Source organism: Python bivittatus, unplaced genomic scaffold (genome assembly GCF_059951505.1).
Source record: "Python bivittatus isolate LINGU-HERP-01145 unplaced genomic scaffold, Pbiv_v1 ctg000700_np1212, whole genome shotgun sequence".
In the NCBI taxonomy this organism is placed as follows: domain Eukaryota; kingdom Metazoa; phylum Chordata; class Lepidosauria; order Squamata; family Pythonidae; genus Python; species Python bivittatus.
The window spans coordinates 60,221,916-60,241,487 of NW_028277098.1; the positions used below are offsets into that span (position 1 = coordinate 60,221,916).

Consider the following 19,572-nt stretch of genomic DNA (forward strand, 5'->3'; position numbering starts at 1 on the left):
TGGAAGTCTGTTTCTGGAAGAGGAAAAGATGAACTTGAGATTTTATCTGATGCCTTTTCATTCTAACATGGTAGCATCCAAGCTTCCACCCATCTTACAGTAATATACTAGGGCTTGAATCATGCTGTTACAGGTAATATTTCAGTAGGCAATTACAAAGTTCTTAACATCTTAAAATTGAAAGGACTGAACATTTTTTTTAAAGCAATCCAGATATTTCTGAGCATTAGTTATTCCATCTGAACAATAGGGATAAAACATTTTCTCACAGCAGGGATATTAATTTTTTAATTTTATTTTTTATATTATTGTTTTAATATACAAAAAGGGGAGAAGATTAGAAAAAAGACAAAAGACAAATAAGAGAAACAAAGGAAACAAAATAAATTTATTATATTACATAAAGGAAATCATATGGCCTAATTTTTAAACACTTCATTAAACCTTGACCACATACTGATCAGACTTTCTATTACATCAAAAACACTAGCTCATAAACAGAAAGTAACCATGTATCAGTGATTTAAGTTTGTACATCTGGGGTTGCATTGTCTTCCCAACACTGAAAAGTAATTCCTTTTACTGTCCCCCCCCAACCCCCATCCTCCACACACACACGCTGCTTGATAAAGCCATCATTCTTCATATAATGGCATGTCCCAGGTTTGGGGTGTATAATATAAAACTACAGTCACGTTGTACTGTATTGATCATTGCAACACCATATCGTAAACCTATGATTATTAAACCAAATTAGGAGAATACTGGGATGAGTCCATATCATATGATTAACTGTCCTCTCACCCATTTTACACTTCCAGTATAATGAGATTGACAAACAACCCCTTTTGAAACATTGTCTGGGGTGTCCAGTAGCTGTGAAAAGGAATATTCTGTTGAATTAGTCTCATCTTAAGATCATACAAAACATACTTAGTATCAATGACATAAATATAGTGAAGGCCACCCACTTTTTGCCCCATGCCTTTAGCAAAGCTGACTGAACAGGGCAGGACTATCTTGTATGTGCTGAAAAACCTGGATGGCCACTTAATGGAAGCAAACAATTAGAGTTTTCTGTTCCTCTTTGCTGTTGCGTTAAATGGTCATGCAGATTTTTGCAGCCCAGACACAGAAGCCCAAATGCAGGGCCCAAATAGGAGCTATACCAGAAGAAAAGCCATCTTGAAGGTAGAGAGAAAGGGGGAGAAATGGGAGAGCCACCCCACTGCTGCCACTTCCAACCCAGCTATTGTTCTGGAAACTATTCTTGGAAGTCATGGTGGCTTCCCCAGTGTTTGCTGCAGGCTGGTTTCTTCCTCTTCTTACTTCTTCCTCCTTCCTGCTTGTGAAGGAATAAGGAAAGAAAGGATAGGCATATCTACAGTATCTAGGCTGAAGAACTATATGAGCATCCTTAGCCAGAAATACACACATATACAAAAGGGTTGGAGCTTCATTCTTGACGCCATGATGCTGTCTTGCCGATTTTGATCCCCCAATCAAAATCTGCAAGATGGCGTTGTGGCATCTCAATCAGAGCCCCACCCCCATTGCGCACGGGTGTGCTATACCATCATACTGCTGGACTAAGGAACGTGTAACATGCCATCAGCTCAGGAAGCAAATAAATTTGACTTCTTCAATCAGGATGTTTAAGAAAGGATATAGAGGCTGCTTTGTATTCCCCCCTAAGTTTGTTAGGTGTTAGGAACTTTCCTAGGACAGGAGTGGGGAAACTGTAAAACTCCAGCTGCTGCTGAACTACACACTCTTAGGATCCTTCATTAGCTGTACTGGCTAGGGTGGTTAGGTGTATAGATTAGCATCATCCAAAAAGCTGCAGGTTCTGTGCCCTTCTCTCAGAGCCATGTTTCTACAACAGATGTCAGAAACTTGCAATTCTTCAAATGTTACTGACCCCGCCAGCATGCCTGTTGGTACAGCATGATTGGTGCTGAACTGTAACAAAGTCTGAAATACCACAAATCCAAAGAAATCTGTTAGCAGCTTTTCAGACTAACTCATATTAAAAGACATAAGTTTTTGTGAGCTACGACTCACTTCATCAGATGCAGGGAGTGATTAAATTGATGTAGGATTTAAATTAGAATGAGGTAGAAGGAGGGAAAGGGCAGGGTAGACAGACTGGTTATTCAGAGACAGGTTACGTGTGAGACAGATTAGCAATACTTTCTCAATTAACAGTTGTAATGTGTTAAAAACTTGTTGCATTTTTTGAGTTCTGAGAGAGCCTGATTTTTTTTCAAATGTGTGTGAGTTCAACAACCTCTTGCTCAATTATGCTGTTAAAAATGTCTTTTTTTTTCAAAATGGCTACTCTGAGATCCTAATGGTATGCCTTGGAGGATTGAAATGTTTTGATATCATTTTATGCTTGTTTTGATCCTGATGTCAAACTTGGGTCCATTAATTATTTTGTGCAAAATTTGCCCTGTTTGTTCTATGTAGAATCCAGAGGGGCAACACTGGCAGACGATGGCATAGAACACATTAGAGGAAGAACATGTAATGGTGCCTCTAATCTTGTGTGTGAAGTTGCTGGGATCTGTGATGGCACTATTGGTGCAAATGTGGGGGCAAAATAGACATCTGGGCTTGTTGCATGGTCTGGTTTGCATGGTAACATAATTGTCCTGTTGCTTCTCATTGCATGTGAGAATCTGCTTCACATTGGGTGGTTGTCTATATGGGGATATGAGCCTGCCACCCAGTGTCTGAGAAAGTGCAATGCCATTGTCCAATATAGGCTGTAGCTTATTAATAATGTGCTTGAGTGGGCCTTTTCAGTAGGAATTCTTGTCCAGTGGTCTATATTGTCAGTATGGCACAATCTTGCCCAATTTGGTGCCCTGCAAGTTCATTGAACTTCAACTCCATATTACTAGTCTTTGACCTTACTGATTAGGAGATTATACAATTTATCAGATTTGATAAGGATGATGTGGAAGGCTCAGATACCAGAGCTATCCAGAGGAGGTAATTCCTGATCCAGTTCTTGGCCTTCCCATCTGTCTCTTTCTCGTATTTTTGTCTCACATTGGAGCCAGTCAATGAAAAGTACTGATTGATTCCAAGATGATTACACCAAGGGCAACACAATAGCCCACTCAGGTTCTACAAGGGGAGCCAAGTACAAATTTTTGTGTTTTCAATATCATTCGCAATTAATGAATCTTCTATAAACTTTGAATATGTAGATGTGCATCTCATTATAACAGCATTCTAGTAGTCAAATATGAATCAAAGGTACACCTGAAGACAAGCATTCAGATAAGTATATTATATACCAGTTATACTTGTTACAAGTATTTACATCTACAGCCCATAAATGTTTTGTGTTTTAGGGTGAAATGCAAAGATGTGAACAAAGATGAGGTTACTAACCTTTCTTTCCCTCTTCATTCACTCTGTGGAGTTCTGCAGCGGGGGCCTTGGTATTCCTGAAAGTTCTGTGCACAATTTAGACTTCTAAGATATGTAGGAAGCCTTCATGGAAACAAAAGGCTTTGTATTACAGTTTTCTTTCAATGTGTATGTAGAGAGAAGGGAAGGGATAATGAAGATCACAGCAAAGAAAGGACATCCACTAGCTTGTTCATCCTTGGTCTTCTACACCTGCACTTTTATTATATCTTAAAGCAGCATGAAAACCTATAGCTTGCAAAGTTATAGAGAAGATTAAAATAACCATCCTAACAAATATAAAACATTCTTACAATTGCAGGTTTTCTAAGGGACTTTAGAATGTTGGTTTTATACTCATTTTGGATCTTTTCACATTTAATGTTATCCACTTCTGTGATGTAGATGCTCAGTAGCTAGGGGTGATTTATACAGACACTTTACTAACTGAATGTGGAAAAAAAAATGGGAATTGAAAAATGAATGGGAAAGGCTTTGTTCACTGCAGGCAAGGACAGTTTCTTCCACCATTTCATACAGAGGGCCAGGATCATAAATATCTTTAAGCCAGGAGGGACTATTGCGATAATATAATATTGTATTTTAATAACTCTGTCAATAGATAGTCGATGAATAATGGATGCTGAAAGAGCAGTATGGAATATGAAACTGATGATCTCTGCAACTTCCCTATCCCTAGCCTATTGCTTAATTGTGTTTCCTCTTTTTTTCTTTTTTGCCTTCAGAAATCAATGGGACCAAGATATGCCCCACTGCTTTGATCTCTCTTCATGAAGCATCTTCAGATCTTGAAAATGCACCACGTCTTCGCTACCTGCGCCTTGACGGCAATCTGCTGAAGCCGCCAATCCCTTTGGACCTGATGCTGTGTTTCCGACTCTTGCAGTCGGTTATATTTTAAGCCTTGCAGCAATTGCCACTCCTTGGGACTTTGGCTTTGCGCAGTGACTTGATTCCAGTCTATGTTAGACAAGGGGAATGTATCTTGCCATTTCCACCCAGGGCCTTGCCTTTCCTGCTCCACTCCTCTTCTTTCTTCTTTGGCTGCAGGAAGCTCTGTTCTCTGTGGAGCTCTCCATTTTGTGGAGGCTTTGTTCCCCTAGAAGTGTTGCACAGAATCCTTTGAGATATGTGCAGCCTCCACAGAACACTGAGGCGATATTGCAATATTGATCTCTGCTATACTGTCCTTTAATCTATATATTAAAGAGAGAGAGAAGGAACCCTGCATAAAAATGCATCTAGCATGCAGCATTTCTTTTACTGCCTTGCTGTCTTAGAGCTTCAGAGAGAGTTACTGGTTTTCCAACATCACCAAGCATACAAAATAAGTTAGATTTATTATTAGAGGAAGGAAGGCAATATAATTTCATTTAAGCAGATACAGTGTTAAAGTGCCATTGTCTAATGATGCTGAATGAACAGGTGAGGGGTATTCAGACTTAAAGACAGCAATCAAAAAGGCAGCTTCTGTAGCTTTAGCAAGTGTGACCAAAGCATAATGTACATAGCAGGTTGCATACTGTGGAGCTAAGGCAGTATGTGGGAGGTGAAATGAAGAGGGACAGAGAATTTTTTCTCCTGTTAGTGCTCTTTGGGAAGGAAAGTTGATGCAGTTTCACACCGTGGGAACGTAATGAGCAACTAAACCCAGCATGACCTTCAGGACTAGTGATGACATGCTCAGCAGCAGTAAGTTAAAGGACTGCTCCTTCTCCCCTTCACAATTTAACTCCACATAATTTGGCTGCTGGAACTCATAGGCAGTGCTAAAGAGGAACAAAGCAAGTCCAGTACTAGAGAGAAATTGCCACAGAATAGGGTGACATACTTGAACAGGACAGATCCATTATTATCATGATGATTTCAACGGTATCTTCACATCTGATGTTTTTTTCCCCCAAATTGCACCCAAGATCATGTCATTAATCAGTGGAGAAACCTGTACCTCTTCAGGGCCTGTACTGGCTTTCTGTGCATGGTGATTAGCAACCTTAGCAACAGTTGTCCAGACATAATGAAGGACGTTATCCACCCCCCTCTGTTCCACAGTGAAATGAGCTGCCCTCCCAGTATAGTCATGCAAGAGGAGGATCATTAAACCAATAAATAAATGTTAAATTGTACTTGAGAAAACTTTAGCCGTGGCTGGAACCACAGTACCCGTGGCTGATATGCTGTCTACAGTAGCAAAACATGGCACACATATTTAAAAATTAATTGGTATTTTTTACACAGAATCTTGCAAGATCACAGTGTTCGTGCATGAGACCTGACAAGCATTTAGTCATTTTTATTTTTATTTTTTTCATTTTTTAACTGGGGGGATTGTGCAAAATCATATGATGGTACTGAAAATGTTGTTGATCTGTGAGCCATAACAGTGTGCAAGTGACTTACACACAAAGTAATCAAGAAGTATTAGCAGACTCACCCTGTATGGTGTACAGGGGCAAAACTCTCTGTTATGGGAAAGCCAGAAAGGAACTATTCAACACAGTCTTCCCATTTCTTGTGCTATTCTTTGTTTGTGTTATATTTTGAATATACAAAGAATAAAGCAGTTCAGTAAGAAGCTACAAAGTACAGACTAAGTTATCAGGGTTTTTTTTAAAGCATTTGGAGAGCACTAATTCAGATACACACCCAAACAATCTGAGCTCTTTTCCAGGACTCCAGATTATATTATGAAAAACATACAGATCACATAAAAGAAAATGTTTCCGCTTAAGGTTTTTATGAAGGTTCATCTGGGAGCAAAGCCCTCGGGACTCATTGGGAACATTTCTGAGTAAAAATGCAGCAGGTGATCTGTTTTTGAAGGTAGCACTCTGTACAAAAGGTAAAATATCTCTTTCCTTTTTTAAACACAGTAAATTAAATATGTTTTTAACACAATATGTATTTCTACTGGATCAGCAAAACCAAAGACAAGCCAAAACAAAATCACAAGAACCATACTTACATGAACAGTCATCTACCAGAAGATGAATCTGTCCCTTTCCCCCATCCCTGGATGCTCCTTACCCTCCCAGATGGGCCCAAAAGGATTCCTGCACATAAATATGATGCTAGAAAGTGACGTTTGAGTTTAAACCAGTGTTTTTTCAAGTTGCCAAATTTGAAAAACACTGGTTTAAAATAGATCAGTTTCCTGGTTTTTTTTAAAAATTAAACGTTTTCTTTTTCAAAGATAAGAATGGACAGGGAGCCCTGGAATTGCTAAAGAAGGCCACTGGGCACCTTGGTGGCCACAGGTAACAATTCCTGTTCACTACTTCTTTAGTTTCCCATTTCCCCATGAGATCAGTTTGTCTGTTTTGAAGTCAATAATTTGGCGCTCTCTGACTTTCCAGAGAGTCACTTGTCCCTTCCTGAGGCATTATGTCTAGCAGTACACTTGGCAAATTAAAGTGGCTTCACAGCTGGGATTACTGTTGTCGGTTGCACAGTCAGCCAGATGTTTAGACTGGATTTGGCATTTTTATCCATTGATCGAGTCTTTCCCAAGGACCTGGGACAGGCAGATGTCGTTTGGTGGTGATAAAAGTATCATCGCAGGATATAAGCTGTTCCAAGTAAAGCTGCTTTTTGCAACTGACTGATGGGATTTTGTCAATGCTGATGGTGTTCAAGTGGTGCTCCAGACGTTTTGGGGTTGCACCCAAGGTGCCTATTACTATTGGTACTTTCTTTGCCTTCTTTGCCTGCGATCTTTGCCTGCGATCATCTTGCAGCAGCTAACTAGGCGGTCCACTGTTTCTTCAGCTTCTTTGCAGAGGCGGCATTTGCTATCTGTTGCTGTCTTCTCAATTCTGGCTTTATATGCATTTGTTCTTAAGGCTTGGTCTTGTGCAGCCAGAATTAGCCCCTCTGTCTCTTTCTTCAATTTTCCTGATCTTAGCCATTGCCAGGTCTTCTTGTTATCTGCTTTGCTTGCTAGTTTCTTTGTATACTGGCCATGTAATACCTTGCCTTGCCATGTCTCTTTTCTATTCTTCATTTGGTCTTTTTTTCTTGTAGGCCAGTTTGGTCTCTTCAGTATTCAGTAAGCCTGAATACTGCTTGGCAATGAATGAGTGCAGACCAGTCAGATGTTTCAACCAAAAACCATGCAGTTCATCTTCATGGACAGCTGGTCCTGACCAATTCTTGATCTTTCTTGCTCTTTTCTCCACCATTTCTGCTGTTATTACAAGTTCTTTCATTTCAGCTTCTTTTTTATTCTTATCCACTTCCTTTATCCAAGCTGCATTCTTGTTGTATTTCTTTGGGATGTCCCATAGCTGTGCCCAGAACCGCATTGTTTCTTCTTTGTCAGGTGTTGACTGGTTCACTGCAGTCTCTCCATTGATGGATTGGTAGAAACATTTCTGATTCACTGAAATTGGAGGTTCTGCCTATAGTGTGCAATTTGAGATTTGTATCTGCTGATCTTTTTGCCGATGGCTGTTATTTGCTGTTTTATTATTTACAGTGCTTCTTTGATCTTCCTTGTTTCTAGGTGATATTTCTTGATCAGGCATTCTTTAATCTTCTTGTTCTTCAGCTTCTTTTCTTTCGTCTGTTTTAGCTTGCTTGCATCTGATCTTAGCCTGCTGACTTTATTTTCCAACCTGATCTTCCATTTTGGTGGCGCACTGTTTGGCTTTTTTTCTTGTTTGTTGATTTTGCATCTAAGGTATTCAGTTATAAGTGCAGCCGTGTTGTACATTAATTGGTTTGTTTCTTGCAGTGAGCTGGTGCTTATGTTTGATATTACAATATTGGCATCATTTAATACTTGTGCTAGCTGTTTCTTTGTAACAAGCTTCACTGCAGGCAACCTTATTCTGTTCTTTTTGTGCTGTTCTGGATGCTCAATTATTCTTTGTTTCAATTCCTCTTGTTTTTTTAATTTGAGGGCTTTGTTCTTTCTGAGGAGAAGGCAGAGGAGAGGGTGCCTGGTTTGGGAATGAAAATGATCCAATAGCTATGCTGGCTTCCTCTACTGCCAACTCCCCCTGGTTTGCCTCTACAGTCTGAGCTACTTCTGGCAAGGCTTTGATTTCTTTGCCCTGGTTGTTGTTGTTGCTATTATCTTCATCATTATGTATTTTTCCACAGCAATTCTTACATATATACAGCATAAATCCTTATCTTGAGGGGAAATTGATGCAACGCTAGATGAGCTCCTAACCTTTAATCTTTATATTTTTAAATGCAAATAGTAGATGCTGGAAGTTGGTCATTGTGAGATACAGTGTAGCAAGCAGGCAATAAAAGCCTGCCTTTCCTCACTCACCCTGTCCTTGCAAAAATGACTTCTTCAAGGAGACCATCTAAGAGAGAAACTCTTGTTGGCACTTAGCAATTTTGGTTGCCTTTAAAAATGCAGACAATAAATGTGAAAACTCAGATAATATCATATGTAATTTGAGCCTCAGTCAATGCTTTATCAAATCTGTAGGATACATTTTTCTTCCTCCTATATTATGGTGAAAAAGAATTGAAGCTGGGAAGTGGCCACACACTCAAGGCTACAGAATAAGAATCTTCAATTAAGTTATCTAGGCCTAGTAAGCAAAACAGTAAATCCAACAACTACATTGAAGGTTACGTGTTGGCTTTTATATTTATGCAATCCTAGACAACATCTGACATAATCATTTCCTCAGCAGGTAGAGTTGAAGGTGAGTTTCCTAGTACTTCCCATATGTTATGGGAAGTAAATGTCAGAGCATTCCATGATCAGACATCTAAAATAACCAAGAAGGTAAAACTCACAACAGTATAATTTCTTTTCCTTTTCCAAATTAAAGGCCGCTATATAGTTAGATATTCTTGTTCTAACCATCAAGGTAAACATATGAAAGTAGGTAGCATTGATTTGGCATGAAGAGATGTATTATTGACCTTCCATGTTCCCAGGAAAATGCTTATTGCCTACTCTTTCTTTTCCACTCTTAGACTTTAAAAAACCAGGAATATCTTCCCTACACTTCCTTTTTTCCCTCTTTTAGGTCCCAGCAGCCCAGCATGGAAGTCATCAATCATTCTAACATCAAGTAGAGCTTTGCAGCCAATAGAAAGTTCAATCGATTCTTTTCTAATTAGCTTTGCCTATTTCCAAACCACTGTTTAGGTGGATCGTTATCTAAAGCCCCTACAAATCAGCAGGGAATTCTGGATTTTGCCCCATTGACCTAAAACCACTGGACACACTCTCTGAAAAAAACTATAGGAAAACCATGGTACCTCTCTAGGGGCTGAGTAAGCTTGGGATCATTTATTTTAAAGTAATGCAGGCATGACTGTTGCTTTTAATTTAACCTGCCTACCTATGGAATCTTATTTGACCTTCTATTGCACCAGTGTAAACTAGCATAGCCCCATTGATCCTTGTTAAATACTCAGGACTTATGCCTGTAACACTTGGAAGATGGTCTGCTAGTTTCTCTTTATGCCCTATTAAATCTGATGTGTAAGTTTCAACTTCATTTGCTTAAAACATACTGCTTTCACATGAAACCTGCACCTGCTGCTTTCTGCAGATTAGATTCACGCTAAAGAAACAATAGCAGAATAGTCCATTATTTCACAATTGTTGGGAACTCTGTTCTAGTATCATGCAGAGCAGGAGTGGGGATCCTGTAGTCCTTCAGAAATTCTATACTCAGTATCTCTTGCCACTGGCCATGGGGCTGGGAATGATGGGTGCTATAGTTCAGCAACATCAGGAGACCACAGTTCCCTTTGGTATTACAAGGTTCAGGAGAGGAGTAATGAAGAGCTCAGCAGTGGGTAATGGAAGTAATTGTAGTGTTTATCTGTAAACAATATTATAGGTAACTTTTTAATTGCTCAGATTCCTGTGCCTTTTTAGAACAGCCAGTCATTTAGCCAGTAACATTTTTCCATAGTGTGATTTCCTTATAAAGAAAATCTTCACTAGTGTGCTCTGAAGCTAATGGGTCAAAACTCCTCCAGTTGCAACAGACTTATAGAAGAAACAATTTCAACAGGTATCATTGGCATAGGATTTACCACAAGCAATATCTACTGACATTACATCCCAGTACTTCCATACCACCTCCTTTTTCACCCCTAAACCTTATGAGATGGTTTAGAAACAGCCTGCAAATATTCTTATCAGACCAAACTTTGACATGGAGAAAATAAGACATCGGTTGATTCATATGGCCAATCTGGGAATGTAAAAAATAGCACAGCAACCAGAACACTTATTTTATCTACACCTAAGTAGCTTTTTTGGTGCTTTTTTGCCAGGCCAAGGCACTCTCCTCTGTGATCAAATAAGGCTAATATCTGGGCTGCAAAAACTGGACAACCACTAGATGGCAACAAAGAATTACAAAGTCTCTATATCTTCATTGCCAACTAATGGTCATCCAGATTTTTGCAGCCCAAATATGGTAGCCTTAAATCAAATTAAAAGAGCTGCAAGGTGCTAGTATTATGAATTACGACTTAATGGAAAGGAGAGAGTCCCTGTCCATAGGGAAATGGCTTGCCTCTAAACTCTGTGAAGCTGTACCTGGACAATAATATTGTAAAATGAAACAAAATAGTACTCTGCTGAATCTCAGCTGAACTGGAGGTACTGCATATCATCCCAACTGCTCACTATTGTCCTTCCTATTCTGTATAAGAAAGAGGAATCTTGTTCTCTTTTGTAACAGGGCGCTTTCACAGGGAAAAAGAAAGAAAAGACTTCCTTGGGTCAAGCTTAACCCTTTTCACATACTTTTCCCAACAACAGTTCACAAGTGGTTTGCTATTGCCTTATTTCAATGTTAGCACTCTATTTTGCCCTCTAGTATACAAAGTTGGAATTCACTGATCATCTCCCATCCAAGTGCAATCGAGGTCTAATCTTGTTTTGCTTTTTGAGATCAGCCAAGGCTGGCTAGAAGTGTTTTTCTGGTGTGGTCAAATTATATAGTACAAAAAGAAAAGGTCATTTAAACACTAGGCATAGGCAAACTATAGATCTCCATTAAGTAAATATTCAACCTCCAAATTATACTCTCTGCTCTTTTTGACAATCAATTTATAATATTTGGGGCAAGGTGTAACATCAGATACTATATTAAAATATGTTAGTAAAAGACATTATCCATGATGTTTTTCCCACTTCAAAAAAGGCATTCTTTTTTTTTTTTTTAAGGGGCAGCCAAAATGATCAAAAGACTGGAACAACTCTCCTTTGAGTAAATATCAGAACATTCTGAGCTTTATTTTTTATATATATAAATAGAACACACTCCTCCAATACTCCAGATTTGTGGACTTCAACTGCAGTATTCTTATCAGGAATACTGAGTGAGAATTCAGGAGCTGAGGTCCATCAGGAGGCCACAGCTGTTGGGGAAGGCTAGCATAGAAGAAAAGTAAGTAAGAGTTGATACACGAAAACTGTATACAATTATTTATAGTATAGAAAATGTCAGTTGAAAATGGATAAGTTTATCTCCCTACCATAACATTAGATCAAGAGTGCACAATCTTAGGAGGCCAAGGAATGCATCCAATGTTTTGAAAGGTTGGAATTGCAATGGGCATGGTAATTATAGAGAATAGGAATTTATATTATTTTTCTGTTGGGGAAGGGAATCACTTAAAAAAAAAAATTTAACTGTTGGGCTACCTGATCTGGATTGCAAAAAAATGGATGACTTTTAGATAGCAGTGAAGAAATATAGTTGAGGGGAGGAGTTGCATGCAGGGGATCCCAAAAGTCTTTTGAGACATCCTGCATCACTGCTGTCATCTAGTGGTCTCCTGGACTTTTGTAGGCCAGATTTGTAGCCTTTTGTTAGCCCATTTAAGGGCTGACACAGTCCATGATTCTGACATTGCTGTCAAATCAGACTTATTTCAAGATGCTTATGTTCTAGTTTTGCTTTTCTCTCCCTCTCTCATTCCCTCTCCCCCCCCCCCCCACTCCAAAAAGATAGATGTATCCAATATCATGAAAGGTTCTCCTTTCCTGGAAGGTAGTCCTTCTGTGTCATTACATCAAAGTCATTAAGTCTCTTACCTGTAAGTTCATCCGACTTCTACCATCCACCACAGTGTTTCTATGTGTATTTCATATACTAAAAGATAGGGCTAAATTGGGGCGGGGGTGGGAAATACTTTAAGCAAGGTGTTTTGTTTTTCTCTCTATGAAAGGATGGATCATCACCTCCAGGGCTTTTTCCATACCAAACAAATGAGGGGAGGGCAAACAGCAAGGTCAGTAATTGATTAGTCCCAGCTTTCCCCATCCGGTTCCAGTATTCCTCAACCACTAAAATAGAATTTGAAGTTATAAATGCTAGAACAACAATGAGCAACTATAGACATCTCAAAACTAATCAGAGTGCTGCTAGCTAAGAGAACAGAACCAGACTTCCTGCCAACGCTGCCATTCTGTAACAACACTAATCAATATTATCATTTGCTCCCTCCCACTTTAATCCTCATCACTCCTCCATGCCTCCTCAGAAGAGCACTAGATCCATGATCAGAAATAGGCCAACTGACAGATTGCAGGTGCAAAGGTGCTGTGGTGCGTTAGGCAAATTAACAGGTGGCTAAACATACCGTTCCAAGCACTTACAACTGTGCCAACCCTGTTTCACTCATGCTAATGATTGAGTTCCCACTAGCAGTCAGTGCTTGATGGGAGGAGAAACAAAGCCATGAAAATCCACCAATCCTTTTCCTTGACTTGTCCCATATTAAAACACAGGGACAACACCAGTCACTGGCTTTATTACTATGGCAGAATAAGATTCAGAAGTCAAAGCAGCAGATTTTATGCTGGAATACTTTTCTAGTGGTTCAAGGATCGGTGGGTAGCACTTCAACATGGTTGGCTAGTTCTGCCCTCAGTAATGACAGTACAATGAGGAAAGAAGTTCTCAATCTTCTTTCAAGGCATTTTATTAATGTTTCTTTTTAGGCATAAGCACACAGCATATTTGCATGTAAGTGTATGTGTCCATATGATTTTACCTACAGATGTTTGTTTATTTATTACTTAGGCTTTTATGATGCTTCAGTCAAACTTACTCTGGAGTGTTTGTGTGTACAATTCCTCTGCACAGTAGTAAGATCAAAACCATAAAGTTACAACCACACAACACATAGTCAAAAACCCAGACTTCATCAGTGTTTGCATCATATACTCTGCTTGGCATTCCTACCTTGGGAGCACCAGTCAACATTCCGTTCCATTTCCCAAGGCCTCCTGGTAGGCTAAAAGTGAAGTGGCTGAACTTATCTTGGGAGGTAGGAAATTGCAGAGGAGGGGAGGATGTGGGGGTCTCCACTGAGAAGACTTGCCCTTGAATGCATGAAGTCAAAATTCCTTCATAATAAGAACCTGTAGCAAATCTCTCCCCTCTTTTCTGCATTCAGTTTGAATGTTTGAATGTTGCCAACGGTTCTTCTGTATGAATTGTGTAGGTGCTTCTTATTATGCGTCTATACATTTGACTACTTTTAAAGATAACCTCATATTGTGCATAGGCACTCAAACATACACATGAATGGTCCCAGAAATGTACAGCAGCAGTTAAATGATATGAAATCCAGTGATAAAAATGATATCTAGAGTCTAGTAAGAATTAAATAATGCTATGGCAGAAACAGGATTTTAACTTGACCTTTGAATGACACTGAATTTGAATGCTGTCCTTCCTTGGCTGGGGATGAGAATTCCATAAGTGAGGGCCAAATGTGAGAAGGTCTTTTCTCCTCCCCTCCAGCCTTATCCTCAAAGGCCAAAGCATCTGAGGAAAGACTCTGTTGCACAGCTCAGCCAGCTGGACAGGTTCAGCTATCCAAATTGTAAAGAATGTCCAAATGTTAAAGTAAAAATCTGAAAGAAACAATAAGGCATAGGCAACATGTTGTTTTTGTGTGACTGTGTGCATATGTTCAAGAGTGTCCTCTCTCACTATTGGACATACATGCTGCATCATTATATGAGCATATATGAATTTGCATGTGTTCATGCACATCTAAATTTGTGTAAATGGTGTGTGCATCGATGGTAATTTGTGCATAATAACTATTTTTAACCCTAAATCCATGAACAGATGGAAGGAGTGCTTTGGCAAGCACATTACAAATACAATCCTATTATGGCTCCTGTCCAAGCACCAGCATCTTCTGCATAAAACAGAAGTTTCTTTCAAGAAAAGTTCACTCAATTTTAAGTTGAATGCTTAGGTTGTCTGCTCCCACACTGACACTGCACAAACTTGTAACAGAATTAGAATATTTCTGCAATCTGAGTCTCTTCCCATTAGGTAGCCAAAGTCAAGAGCACTCATTCACTTAAAGTTTGTATTTATTTATGTATTTTCATGTCATTTATTTTGCAATTGAACTGGTTCCTCTGATTCTTCTGGTGGCAGCCGCTGTTTATGTGCGCACTCCTTAATGCCTGACATAAAAAAGGAAACTGGCTTCATAAGAAACCTCAACAACAAATGCAACATTTTTGTGTAGGCCTGTCTTATGGACGCTAACAGACAAATGATATAATTCCTTCTCTTTAAATCGTGATACCTATTTTGACAGCACACTTTACAAAATCTGGCGATGTCAGGATGGAAATGATAAGTCTGGAGACTAGTGATTAAGCAGCATTTCAATTCAATAGCACTACTAGTTATACTGACTTTTGTCTTCATGTTGTAGTTTAGTTCCATTTGATTTTGAGTACTTTCAGTGGTAGGAAAGCAACATTTTAAAAAATAAGCCTAAAAACCCTGAATGTTTTAGAGAGACTAAGCATTCTTCCCTCCACACTGCTTCCTAGCCAGATGGAAAGAAGTGCAATTGTCCTTGGGTGTATAAATTGGCTGTAGTTCTGATCTAAGACGTGAAGAACTTGAGAAAGAAGCTGCTTAGAAATAAACAGAAATACCAGCAAAGCAGCAACACTTTAATGAGCAAAGACGTAGCGACAATCGGACAGAGTAGCAATTAGATTAGTGACAATTAAAACCCTGTAGCGAGGGATAAATATCTTTATTCATTTTTTGTCACTCTGAACTGGGACAAATTAAGTAGTAGGCTGAGCAAAATTGTTGCTTTTCTGCTTTGATCTCATCCACTAATAGATCTGGAGTCTGTTTAGTCCTTTGAACAGAGGGTGTTTTTTTAAAACAAAAAACAAAACATCCCAGCATTTTTAATTGGTGCCTGGAATCTTGTCATGTTTCCACTGACACTTTGACTCTGCAATTGGCTGTTGGCTCCAGACATAGCACAACATTTTTTTTTCTGTGCAAAAAATAACTCCATTTCCTTTAGTTTTGCTTTCTTGTATATGAGACTCCAAATAAAATCTCAACTATTGTTAGTTTAACAAGAACTACACCCAGTGAACTAGATGCAGCCTGAGCTGATTCATTTTTAAGTAGCTCTTTGGAAAAGTAGTTTGTAATCTAGTTGTTGATCAGAATTGACTCATTTCTTTCTCTTTTTATCTTTTAGCATGGCAGTTCAGAACTCAGGACTGTTCACAGCATGAACTAGGCAAACCTACATGATAAGTTTTAAGCAGGTGGGCAATCTGTGGTCCTGGGGCCACATGCGATTTTCAAGTTCCCTTTCTGCATAAAGAGGAAGATCTTTCACCTGCTTGATCTGTGCATATACTAGCATTTTTGTATATTGTGAGAACACTAATTTTAAGCACATTCATCCTCTGAACATAGATGAATGTGCTTAAAATTAGTGGAAATCACATACTTCTATGTGTACTTCAACTACATCAGCAAAATTTGAACTAATGACTTTATTGGACTTGTGATAGTATGCTCCATAAAGTCTCTAGTGTGGTTCTCAGAGTCTTGCATTCAGCTTCATCCTCTCTGTTACAAGCAAGAACACCTACACATCACACTGCCCTCCTTGCTCAATCCTCTGAAGGCAGTGGAAATGCATTTGCCATGCAGTGGTCTCACTCAGAAATGTCTGAAGATCAGGGTCTGCTTTCACACTAGAGCTTAATTCATAATTTGAGTTTCATTCAGACTGAAAGCAATTGGACCTGGCAATCTATCTGCTCACACTGTAATGACCAAATTAAATTGTGTTCTAATGCACACAAGAAGCATGACAACAATGGAAAAAGACATCAACTTTCCGTTTGCTGCTGCAACTCATTGACAAGTCCAATGGTATGTCAAAAATCTAGCACATGGGAAAGGATGCATATACTGCCACAGCACAATCCAGAATCCCAAATGATTTTTGAAGAGGTAAATGGTTGGGTGAGTAAGTTCTCTGTGCATAGGAGAATGAAGAATTAGTTATGTAATATCTGGCACATAACAAATATGGCATCATTGCTTCAGTGTGAAACTTACTTGAACTTTAAGTTTCTGCAAAATGATAACTGAGGTTGGAGTTACAAAGTTTGACTTGGGATGAAGCAATACTTACAAGCATTTCCACTGCTCACCTAGACTCATCTCATCCTGGAAGGGCTCAACCAATGCATTCATAGCCCAGTTTGATATTACGAACTGGCCCTGGGATTCCATTAATACATCAGAAACTATGTGGCTATTATGTCTCCATATTGTATCATAATTTTTCTGCATTTAAGCCAAGCTGAAAATCTAAAAAAGATTCTGTAAAACCATCAAATTGCTTTCTCTCATGTGATCTGATACAGTACTAATTTGACTTCTATACTATATACATTTGTATTTCATTGACTGCATGAAAGAGAATGATAAAAAATCCCACAGTTTTCTTTGCTGTCACAGTAGAAACAACTTGATTATATATTTGTAATGTCATGCAAATAATTCTGTGGAATTGTAATTCCCAAAATTATGTTAATATATTAAGTTTACATGCCTACATTCTGGGAAACAATTAAATTCAATGGTTGCTGCTGAGGATGTACATTTGAAAACCTGCAACATATTCACAGCCAGTAGAAACACATTTTTCATTTTTGAAGGTTTGATGCTAATACCAATCTCAAAGGTTGGTATAACACTAGAACCTCATTCCTACCAGAAGAAAGAGAATTTTCTTTTGCAAAGCCTGTCATCAGAAACCTGTAGAAATCTCAGTCTCTGTTTTTTTAAGTCATCCATGCCAGAGTAGCAGATGCAACCAGATGTTACCTAGTCAGGTAATGAAATGTCTGCAAGCAAACAACCAAGCTCAGAGAGCACCTAGCAGGTTTTAGTTCTCTCTTTCAGCAATGGCTCTCTCTACTCTGGCTGACTCTAAGTCATGTCTGTCAGCGTCTATGGTTGTACCACTTGGGAGTGCATTTCATTTTGCTGGGCCAAGTCAAAGAGAATTCCTTTGAAAATCATGTGTCCATTTAAGATTCCGGAAAAACTGACCTAAAAGTTTTAGCAGGCAAAAAGCATTTTTCTTGTAATTCAGGAGGTGAAGAAATTACAGCTTCTTTATCTCTCTGATAACAAATCATATTGTCACACCGTTCCACAAGAGACTGAGGTCTGTTTGCATTTATAGGTGACAGGAGATTACTGATCTTCAGAAAACAAGTAGAGTTGGATAAATGTGCCAGTTTGACTTGCTGCAATTATGTTTTTTCAGATATAAATTCATTCTATTTTTCCCAACTGTGATGAGGGAAGGTAAAATGTCCACACATAAATATGTACACATTTTTTGCACATTTCTCCCACTGTACATATTTTTACACAACATTTTCCTAAATGTTCAGGTATGTACACTTAATTATATTCCAGTTCACATATTAGTTTGGAAAATGCAAATTGGAGTGGTTTGTGTTAATATATAAAGCAAGCAAATTTCTCCCCTGCCCCTAGAGGTGGGATGCCAGTTGCTCCAGTGGGCCCTGAGGAAAATAAACATGTTTATCCATTTTCTTGTTGAAAGAAAACAATGGAGTTCTAACATATGCTCATGCACAATTGTGGCCATTGACTGAATGCCTCTAATTACATTTAGTTTGTATATGCTCCTCCTTTCATTGTTTCATATCCCTGAAAAAATGAAATTCTGTTTGTTTCAGGCAAGGCTTTGGACAGGCTGATATCTGGGTCCCAAACACATGATATGATCCCCTCTGTGTCTGGCAAGAAGCAGGGTTCATTTAATCACATCCTGAGCAATTTGGAGTAGTCTGTTCATAAGGCCTTGATGGTGATGAAGGCACAGTTAGTTAAATTACTTCGAATTTGAGAAAGAAAATGACTAAACTGTCTGTTTGGTTTGTGATAGCTCATTATGGAAGCATGTCGTACATCCAGGATAACTCTGTGGGTATTGCTAAATTTAATTCCTAATAACCCTAAAGATGAAGGAAGTTGGAAGATATTATTCATTTGGAAGGCTACAGGTTCCCCAAACCTGTAGATCAAAGGGAACCCTAATCATTTCAAGTGTTATCTTCATGTGTGAGTAAGATTGGTTATTTCTACTCCCCTCCAGGTTAATTTCAGTTCAGAAACAGATGGATCAGAAGGTTGGATTGATTCAGATGTTTACAGTACTGCAATATGTCCCTCCACCTTTTTCTTGAAAGCACGCCTCTCATGTGAGATGTGGCTTACAGAAGGGATGGTAATGAAGCACAGGTTTTCTGTTACTGATAATTCCAACTACTGTACATGTATGTATGCAAAGAGTTCAGAATCCCCTCTCCATTCACTATTAAACTTCACAGAACTTCTCCCCATGTTCTCAGATACAGAAAAATAAATCCTGCTGAGAACCAAAACAAAAAACAAAAAAACCCCTCCAAGAGAGAATAAGTTTATGGAGATAAGAAAGAGAGTCTTCATGCGGCACCCACTTTTCCCTTGATTTTATGCCCTCACTACGACAATTTCTATGAACGTTGTAGATGTCAGGTTAAGTGCTCCTGGTTTGCAACCATCACAACATTTTGATCTTTTGGGACTGTTGTCTCCTCTTTGTTTCCCTCCCTAAAACAATAACATGTCAGACCATGTTTAAGGGTTTGTTATGTGTTAGCAAAGACCACAGCCAGATCCACCAGTCCTGAAGAACATTTGTTTGGATGACAACCCCATTAACCGGAGCCTCATTTGTGTATGGCTGCTTCTACTGAGTGAAGCAGCCATCTGCTGC

At 38.9% G+C, this 19,572-nt stretch overlaps 1 protein-coding gene across 10 annotated transcripts in view; it reads left to right on the forward strand.

Annotated features, from left to right (window-relative positions):
- The window catches only part of PRELP (proline and arginine rich end leucine rich repeat protein), a 36,877-nt gene extending 26,956 nt beyond the window's left edge, over window positions 1-9,921 (forward strand). For all 10 annotated transcript variants that reach the window (XM_025170972.2, XM_025170971.2, XM_007434887.4 and 7 more), the window contains one exon: window positions 4,173-9,921. In XM_025170972.2, coding sequence (XP_025026740.1) covers window positions 4,173-4,348 — 176 coding nt within the window. In that variant the 3' untranslated portion in view covers window positions 4,349-9,921. The remainder of the gene's footprint in view (window positions 1-4,172) is intronic.
- The last annotated feature ends 9,651 nt before the right edge of the window (window positions 9,922-19,572 follow it).